The sequence below is a fragment of the Rhinichthys klamathensis genome, unplaced genomic scaffold (assembly GCF_029890125.1).
Source record: "Rhinichthys klamathensis goyatoka isolate OS25496 unplaced genomic scaffold, OSU_Roscu_1.1 h1tg000080l_1, whole genome shotgun sequence".
NCBI classification, from domain to species: Eukaryota; Metazoa; Chordata; class Actinopteri; order Cypriniformes; family Leuciscidae; genus Rhinichthys; species Rhinichthys klamathensis.
The window spans coordinates 324,997-335,000 of record NW_026606622.1 but is presented as its reverse complement, the minus strand read 5'-3'; the positions used below and the strand labels follow the sequence as shown (position 1 = coordinate 335,000).

Sequence of the window (10,004 nt, the reverse complement as noted above, 5' to 3'; positions counted from 1 at the left end):
GACACCAGAGACTTATTTTACATCTTGTGAAAAGGGCATTATAGGAATAGTTACACCACTTCTATAATTGATTGCTCTGAGGATGTGAAGAGAGTTTTTGAAAAGCATTGCCTATAATGAAGTTGCTGGTGTCATATTTAAGCTGTTAATGTTTCTTCTCTAAAATGGCGCAGTTTGCTCACGCTGGAGTGTTTTGCTATCGTTGATACAGGTGAAACATCGACACACAAGGTGCTTTTGAGAGGAAAGAGGAAGCAGTGTTGCGGTGCATCTACACCACACACTCCTCTACAGCCGCGTGTGCTTTACAGTAAACCAGCCTGAACCACGACTGTGATGAATAACCAATCTCTATCCTCACTCTAATATACAGGGGACTGAAAACTGGACAGAAAGACTGACACTGCAGAAACACAAGGACAGCAATCACATGCGCTTCTTCAGGATGACATCACACCGAGAACACCATGACATCACAGTCACATTTCTGAACACACACACACACACACACACTAGCTAACAGGGAAAGTCTCTCTCAAAGTTATGAACAGTAACATTAATAGAACATGCATTCTGGTCTTTAATAATATCCTCAAAACATTATTTATACATTAGTAGTGGAGTGTTTTTTTCTGAAACGTTTTTTAAAAATGTTACTATTTGTTTCAGAGAACATTTAAATGTCCTTCATATGATGTTTGAAGAATGATACGATGGAAGGTTTGCGCTTGACGTTCGAATAACCAAGTTAAAAAAAATAAAATAAAAATAACGATTTTTTTTTATTTCAATGATGAAATTATTGTACTACATTTTAATTTGATAATGTTTTTGATTTAATATTTTGTATTTTTATGGGATTTTGTGCTACTAAATTATATTTAGTTTTTCGTAGTTCAATTCAATTCGATCCATTTATTCACTTTTTGAGCATTGACCTAATAAAAAAGAAATTTACCAACTTAAATGGGTCTGGTCTCTTTTAAAGACGACACATGGCAGATTATTGCTGAAGCGAAAAAAGTTTAAAACAGTGAACTTGGAAAAAAAGTTATAAAATGTACCATTTATGCACTAAAAAACATTTTACATTTTTTGATGAAATATATATTTTCCAAAAAACGTTTTAAAACACGTTTAAAACTGTGTGAAAATCAAACTCGTCTCACATTCGTTTCCAATGCGCGAACAAAATAAGGCTACGTTTACACATAGCCGGGTATTTAGAGAAACAAATGTTTTCCCCCTCTCCGTTTTCAAAAATAACATCGTGTACACACCCGCATAAATACGCCGTCGAGCGCCATCATAACTATGCCAAACCTATGGGCGGCAGTGTAGGGAGAAGGATAAAGCCATGCAAGCCAATCAGAAACCTCAGAATCGACAAGAGAGAACCTAAAACCCCGTTTCTCCCAGTTTACACGGCAACACATAACCGGCGTTTTCAGAAATCTCCACTTTGCCCGGAGTTTTTAGAAATAATCGTTTTCTGTGATAAAAACGGCGTTTTCGTGTAAATGAGAGGGCAAAACGCAGAGAAATATCTGCGTTTTCCCACTAAGGCTATGTTTACATGGAAACGATTCTGAAGAGAAAACTCAAAAGTGGCGTTGCGTCATCACTTTTTATTCTGCGTTTAGACGAGCTTTTTGTGTGGGAAATCCGCGTGCAGATGGTGACGCAAAAGTCTGTGAAATTCAATGTAGTCTGCACTCCAGGTGGCAAGGAGTGCATACTATAACAACACCAAGTCCACGCGCCTGCGTACAACCTTCACTGTCAAGCAGACATTTGCGTTTTTACCGTTTACACGGGAACGCGGCGGTGGAGCGTTTTTAAGATTTCCACTCTGGAGGGTGGTTTCACTTTTTTGCGTTTTTAAGCCTCAAAAACGCCGTCGCCGTGTAAACGAAAGGCACATCCGATAAAATATTTTTACGTTTTCACCCGCGAGCGTTCTCGTGTAAACAGGGCCTAAGTGTGGCTATTTTTTCAGAACTCTTTGAACGTTTCAAATCATGATTTGTGTGTGTGTTCACACACCAAGTGCCAAAACCTTTACCAAGTTTCATACCATTCAAATGAAGTAAAAAAAAAAAAAAAAAAACATAAAATTTTGTCAAAAATGACTGGATGTTTTAACTTGACAAATGTGAACAGCCACATGTTTTAATAACATAATTTGTTACCTGGGCAGCTAAAAAATACGTTTAAAGGCCGTGTGTCCACCAAAGCGTTTTTTTCACGCGGCTGGCGTATTTTTTCAATTGTTTTCAATTGGAGCGCCGCGTTTTTAAAACGCCATGAGCTTAACGAGGCGCTGAGCGGTTTTTTCACGCTGGGCGCCCGGCGTTTTTTACTGGTCGCCGAGAGTTGAAGAATGTTCAACTTTGGGTAAAACGCAGCGCTCATCACTGTCACTTTACCCAGCCGTCCAATCACAGTGGAGGAGGGGCGGGGCTAATACCACACCGACCAACTGTCACAACATTCTTTCTGTACAACATGAAAAATAAATTTTTAGTATGAAACAAACTATCTGTGAAATCAGCTACAAGTAAACTGTGCTGCGGATATTCCGTATCATAGCAACGAAGCGTCTCAACTGAAAAAACACTGCGCTGCCAAAACGCTCTCTAGCGCCACAGCTAGGCGTTTCAGCGAAGCGTCAGGCGTTTTCAGCCGGCTAAAAACGCTTTGGTGGACACACGGCCTAAGAACGTTTGGTGGATGTTACAATTAAGTTATGAAAATATTATTTCTGAATAGTCTTCTAAACATTACATTTTTTTTATTATAAATGTTTTACTTTTGCAATATGGGAAACATTGTGGGAACGTTAGTTGTGAAAGTTCTCGGAACGTTCGGAAACAAGTAGAAGCATTTTTAACAAACATCCAACAAAATTATGTTTTATTCTAACGTTTTGAGAACATTATTAAACACCTGATAACCCATAACGAAACGTTGTATAATGTTGCTGGTGCTGGGATGCTCAGATCTCCAGTGACCTTCACAGGTCTGACATTAGACCGGATGTGGTGTGTTTAAGCCCTGAAACAACACACACTTACTCACACTTACTTACATCTAAACGGGGACCCTGCATAGACTCAAAGTTTTTCATGAAACTAGTTATTAATATCATAACCTGACTCTAACACACACACACACACACACACACAGACCAAAAACTTTAAGCAGTTTTTATATATTTTTTATAATTTTATAAAAAAAAACTGAATTTATTTACCGTTTTTACAAATAAGGACGTCACCAAAAGAAGGTTTTGTCAGATTTAGCTCACTTTTTGTACAAATTTGTCCTCAAAATAAGGCTATAGGTACAAAACAAACCCACACACAACCCCTAAACATACCAATCACACACAACTTTCTGCATTTTTAAATTGTCAAAACACATAATTCTGTATGATTTATAAGCGTATTTCCTCATGGGGGCCAAAAATGTCCCCACAGGTACAAGGATTTCAGATATTGCCATCTTTGGGGACAGCTAATTAGGAACACACACACACACACACACACCTCTTGAATCTTCATAAACTGAGCAGGGCGGCTGAGAACGAGAGTGGAGTGAAACATGTACCTTATAAACTTCTCCATACGTTCCTCCACCGACACGCAGCAGAATCTCGTAATCATCCTGAGGGTTTCGTGTGGAGATCTCCAGAGCGTCCATCATCACACGAACACACACAACCACTCACAGCATGAGTGTGTGTGTGTGTGTGTGTTCACTGGTGCAGGAAAACTGACTAACACACACACACTAGAATGTACAACCTCTTCCTCTCTCTCACCTCATTTACATCTTGCTTTATTTCCTGTTTAGGGTGTGTGTGTGTGTGTGTGTGTGTGTGTGTGTGAGAGAGAGAGAGAGAGAGAGTATGTGAATATAAAACCAGAGTATGAAAGTATAGCAGTTTGGCCTGTCGTTGTTGTGTGTTAACAGGACTAAACCCTCAGATGACCCAGATGCATGAGAATGAGGTTCTTCCTCTAAACAGAAACGCTTTAAAGCTGATTTGAAACAATCTGTATTGTAAAAAGTGCTGTATTAAAAACTTAAAATGACTTAAACATTTCTCTAAAATCTAAACATTCTTAAATCAAGATACAATTATTGGAGAAGCAAAATGACTGAACATATTAAGTCTTGTTTACTGACAAATGTGTTAAAATGAACTGTGTTTATGCTTTAAAACAAGGCAGTCGGGTAAAAAACTGGTTTCCCCTTTGGATTATATATGTATGTGTGTGTGTGTGTGTGTGTGTGTGTGTGTGCCTATATTATATAGACATTTGAACTGTAATAAATGAAATTCTAATCTTATCTTATTTTAATTTTAATCAATGCCATCTTATTTTGCACTTTATTGTAATTTGTCACTGCTATATTGTAAATTTCCTTTTCTTGTATTAATGCTTTAAACACAATCATGCCAATAAAGTACCTTGAATGGAATTTAAATTTAAATCTGTTTTGTTATGCGAATGTTAGAACATTCCATTTGATCATTATGGGAATGTTACTTTTGAATGTTCTCTGAACGTTCTAAAACAGTAACATTAAAAAAAAAGTTAGACGTTACTTTCTTGAATTGAAAGTGTGTGTGATTGTGTGTGTGTGTGTGTGTGCGCGCGTGTAAGTGTTAGTGTGTGTGTGCTAGTGTGTATGTGCGTATGTGTGTGTGCGTGAGTGTGTGTGTGTGTGTCTGGTTTGCTGTGAAACACCTTCAGTGCTGCAGAGTTTCCTGTACAGTAATGCAGCAGAGCTCCTGCAGATCATCATGATGACGGTAAACTCGTTACACACTTCTGATCTGCATGAGGAGGGATTCAAGCTTCAGCTCCTTCACTGGATTCAGATGCATATCATCTCATATCTCATATCTGTGTTAACAGCAACAGTTTGATCAGATATTAAACGTGCGAGGCGGAATTTCAGTGTGTAAATCAGAAGCAGCGGAACTGAGATACTGCATCTTCACCAGCAGGAGGCAGTGCAGGACAAACACATTCAGCTTACTATAATAATTAGTATTATCATGGAATAATACCTACCTACTCTTCACTTTTTTAATGTAAAGAGTTAGTAGTAGTAGTAGTAGTAGTAAGGGAGATTTACATTCTGATTAGTCATAAACTGCCTGATGTTTAATGTGTTTCACATCTCACAAACTATTAACCCCAAAATTAAAATTCTGTCAGTAATTACTCACCCTCATATCGTTCCAAACTCGTTAGACCTTCATTCATCTTCAGAACACAAATTAAGATATTTTTGATGCAATCCGAGAGCTTGGTGATCATCCTTTGACAGCACGTCATAAACCCTGAATTCAAGGCCCAGAAAGGTATAAACACATCGTTAAAGTCCCCATGAATTCAAAATTGACCATACTTACTTTGGTTGCCTAAATTGATCGTTTTGTGGTGAACAATTCATCCATGCAAGTCAATCCACACACAAAAAAATTTTGGCTTCGTAATCTTTAATCAAAATCTGAAATGTCCCCTCCCCTCTGCGTTGGAGGACCTTGCCTGATGACGTAGGTTTCATGGTTTGGGCGTCTTCTTAACATCCGTAACCACGCCCCTCCAACTGACAGTAGACAGGCTGAATGAAAACACCTACTTTTCTAGATCCAATCAGGTGCTAGTTGGGAAAAAAGCCACGCCCACCATTTTGCCTCATTTAGTATTCCGTTTCTCTCGGAAATACGTCACAACACTGGAGAAAAGTCGTTTGCAACTTCCGGTTCACGGGGACTTTAAAATAGTCCATGTGACTATACGGTGGTTCAAATGTAATGTTATGAAGTGACTAATAATCAATAAATAACGACTTTATTTATTTATTTATTTTATTTTATTTTTTAATAACGACTTTATTCAACAATGTCTTCCCTGTCTCTGTTCACTTGTAAACACAGCGCAGCACTTGCGGGTTCTAGTCAGAACGCCGGCTCTCTATTGGCCGGTTCCTGTGTCAGCATCACACGCATGTTTCTCTTTTACCCTTCTTTTTTGCTGTTGTCTCCTTTATTATTGTTGTGGTTGATATTATGTGATGTATGCTTACGCCTGTTTCACACATACTCCGTTTGCAGTGCATATTTTTTTCCATACCCATGTTAACAGCTTTCACACTGCACACAGTCGTCAATCCGCTCCAGGGGCCTCATTTATAACCGTTGCGTAGGCCTACGCACAAAACGGGCCCTGAAAGATGCGTACGCCACTTCCGACGCATAAGTTGTAATTTATAAAAACAAACTTGACTGGAAAATTTGCGCACCTGCACGCAAACTCTGACCCATGCGTACGAACGTTTTGGAGATGGAGCTGTTTGGCGACACCGATGGTGAGCTGGAGTTAAATGTCTTTTTGGTCACTTTTAGACAGAAAATCTAAAGAAAACTATACCTATACAGAAAGATAACACAAATATAATTTCACTCACCAAGCCTATCACATGAAGCAAACATCCATCCCTTCTTAAATGTCCGCGCCAGCGAGCGCGTTGGGCCGTTTAGTGAAACTGACGCAGCCTATCTAAAACCGTAAATCTTTATTATAATCATAAATACAGTAAATACAGTGTTCTGTGAAATATGTTCACAATAACAGTTTAAATAAATAAAAGAATGATTTAAACTATGTTTTACTTCTGATATAAACATTTAGATTAAATATGCCATTCTGATTAATGGCATATTTAATCTGATTTAATCTTATTTTTTATATTCAATAAATATAAATATTTGTTGTGGATGCAATGCTTTCAAACACTTTTCCTCTGGCATGCTGTGTTTTAATGTTTTAACTACATAGATAATTGCTTATCATGATAATAGCAGATTGTCTGAGAAAATAGTTTTGTGCAAATAATGCAGATAATGGTCTATCTGTTTCCATTAAAAATATAAATCAATTAAAAATACTATTTGGCCAGTGGAAAAGATTGAGAAAAACTTTCTCTGAAATGTATTTTAGACTATTTGATTTATTTATTCAAAAACAAGTCAAGGATCGGCTACTAAATTATTTTTATTAATGTAATTAATGTGACCGCACATCCTTTCATATTTTACATGTCTTGTAGGCCTAAAGTTAAACATGTTATCACGTGGATGAATAATCATATGCAAATGATATGCAGGTGAGGATATGCATAGTAAAACTAGGCGTTGCAAGCTCCATATATGGTTGTTTCGGGGAGGAGACGCATGTGCGCACAATCTTCCGCTGACTGGGATTTATAAAGTGAATTCTGCGCAGGTTCTGGCGTACGCACGGTTTTATAAGTCTGAATATTTTTATACGCCATTTTTGGCTTTCGGGCGCACGTACACTTTTAGTAAGGATCCTACACACAGTTTTATAAATGAGGCCCCAGGGGCCTCATTTATAAAACTTTGCGTAGGATTTGCGTCAGAAGTGGCGTACGGATGAAACATAGGACGTGCGTACGCACAGAAATATTCGGATTTATAAAACCGTGCGCACGCACATCCTACGCATTTTTCCCTTAATAAATCACAATCAATTCTAAATGTAGCGCAGCTTTTGCGGCTTCATGTCACGCCCATAGTTGCCCATAAATAGTCCGTGAAAATAAGTTAATATTCATTGATTGCGAAATCATCATGGCAAACATAGAGAGGAAATAAAAAAAACTTAACTTCACTCAATGTGAAGTAGAAGTTATCGTTGGCGAGGTGGAAAAGAGGAGAAAAATGTTGTTTGGAGGGCACAGTGTGGGCATTACTAATGCCAAAAAGGCACTTGAGTGGCAAAAGGTTGCAGACGCCGTATGCTGTAGCCTCAGTCACAACCTCGGACTGTGGCCGAAATAAAAAAGAAATGACAAGCTACAGATGTCGGTTATAATCTACTTGGAAATGGGAAATAGTTCAGCGCAAATGTAATTTCTTGCAGCTTTCTGAATGGTTGAGACATACGTCATACGTTATTTTATCAAAAATAAAACAAATAAAACAAATAAAGGCATATGCATGAAATACCATGATTCCGTAGCTGATGAAGACATTTTTACTATGAAAACAACTTTCCCCAGTGGACAAATAATACATCATTAATAATAATACATCAAATAATACACATTAGGAACACCTGTTCAATTTCTCATTAATAAAATTATCTAATCAACCAATCACATGGCAGTTGCTTCAATGCATTTAGGGGTGTGGTCCTGGTCAACACAATCTCCTGAACTCCAAACTGAATGTCAGAATGGGAAAGAAAGGTGATTTAAGCAATTTTGAGCGTGGCATGGTTGTTGGTGCCAGACGGGCCGGTCTGAGTATTTCACAATCTGCTCAGTTACTGGGATTTTCACGCACAACCATTTCTAGGGTTTACAGAGAATGGTCCGAAAAAGAAAAAACATCCAGTGAGCGGCAGTTCTGTGGGCGAAAATGCCTTGTTGATGCTAGAGGTCAGAGGAGAATGGGCCGACTGACTCAAGCTGATAGAAGAGCAACTTTGACTGAAATAACCACTCGTTACAACCGAGGTATGCAGCAAAGCATTTGTGAAGCCACAACACGCACAACCTTGAGGCGGATGGGCTACAACAGCAGAAGACTCCACCGGGTACCACTCATCTCCACTACAAATAGGAAAAAGAGGCTACAATTTGCAAGAGCTCACCAAAATTGAACAGTTGAAGACTGGAAAAATGTTGCCTGGTCTGATGAGTCTCGATTTCTGTTGAGACATTCAGATAATAATAATAATAATAATAATTCATTACATTTATATAGCGCTTTTCTAGGCACTCAAAGCGCTTCACATGGAAGGGGGAATCTCCTCAACCACCACCAATGTGCAGCATCCACTTGGATGATGCGACGGCAGCCATAGTGCGCCAGAACGCTCACCACACACCAGCTTACTGGTGGAGAGGAGACAGAGTGATGAAGCCAATCAGTGTATATATATATATATATATGGGGATGATTAGGAGGCCACTGGGCAAATTTGGCCAGGATGCCGGGGTTACACCCCTACTCTTTCGAAAGACATCCTGGGATTTTTAATGACCACAGAGAGTCAGGACCTCGGTTTAACGTCTCATCCGAAGGACGGGTGGTAGAGTCAGAATTTGGCGTAAACAGAATGAGAACATGAACCATCATGCCTTGTTACCACTGTGCAGGCTGGTGGTGGTGGTGTAATGGTGTGGGGGATGTTTTCTTGGCACACTTTAGGCCCCTTGGTGCCAATTGGGCATCGTTTAAATGCCACGGCCTACCTGAGCATTGTTTCTGACCATGTCCATCCCTTTATGGCCACCATGTACCCATCCTCTGATGGCTACTTCCACCATGTCACAAAGCTCAAATCATTTCAAATTAGTTTCTTGAACATGACAATGACTTCACTGTACTAAAATGGCCCCCACAGTCACCAGATCTCAACCCAATAGAGCATCTTTGGGATGTGGTGGAACGGGAGCTTCGTGCCCTGGATGTGCATCCCACAAATCTCCATCAACTGCAAGATGCTATCCTATCAATATGGGCCAACATTTCTAAAGAATGCTTTCAGCACCTTGTTGAATCAATGCCACGTAGAATTAAGGCAGTTCTGAAGGCGAAAGGGGGTCAAACACAGTATTAGTATGGTGTTCCTAATAATCCTTTAGGTGAGTGTATCTCTCTCTAATTATCTATCTATCTTCCTACCTATTCTATCTATCTATCTATCTATCTATCTATCTATCTATCTATCTATCTATCTATCTATCTATCTATCTATCTATCTATCTATCTATCTTCCTACCTATTCTATCTATCTATCTATCTATCTATCTATCTATCTATCTATCTATCTATCTATCTATCTATCTATCTATCTATCTATCTATCTATCTATCTATCTATCTTCCTACCTATTCTATCTATCTATCTATCTATCTATCTATCTATCTATCTATCTATCTATCTA

General features: G+C 38.7%; 1 protein-coding gene across 2 annotated transcripts in view; it reads right to left on the bottom strand.

Moving 5' to 3' along the window:
• The window catches only part of LOC130085484 (mitogen-activated protein kinase kinase kinase kinase 5), a 54,411-nt gene extending 50,628 nt beyond the window's left edge, over nucleotides 1-3,783 (bottom strand). Inside the window, exon 1 of one of the 2 annotated variants that reach the window (XM_056251256.1) lies at nucleotides 3,613-3,783. In XM_056251256.1, the coding sequence (XP_056107231.1) occupies nucleotides 3,613-3,708 (96 nt within the window). In that variant the 5' untranslated portion in view covers nucleotides 3,709-3,783. The remainder of the gene's footprint in view (nucleotides 1-3,612) is intronic. The other variant, XM_056251257.1, reaches the window with a different exon arrangement.
• Between the last annotated feature and the right edge of the window lie 6,221 nt (nucleotides 3,784-10,004).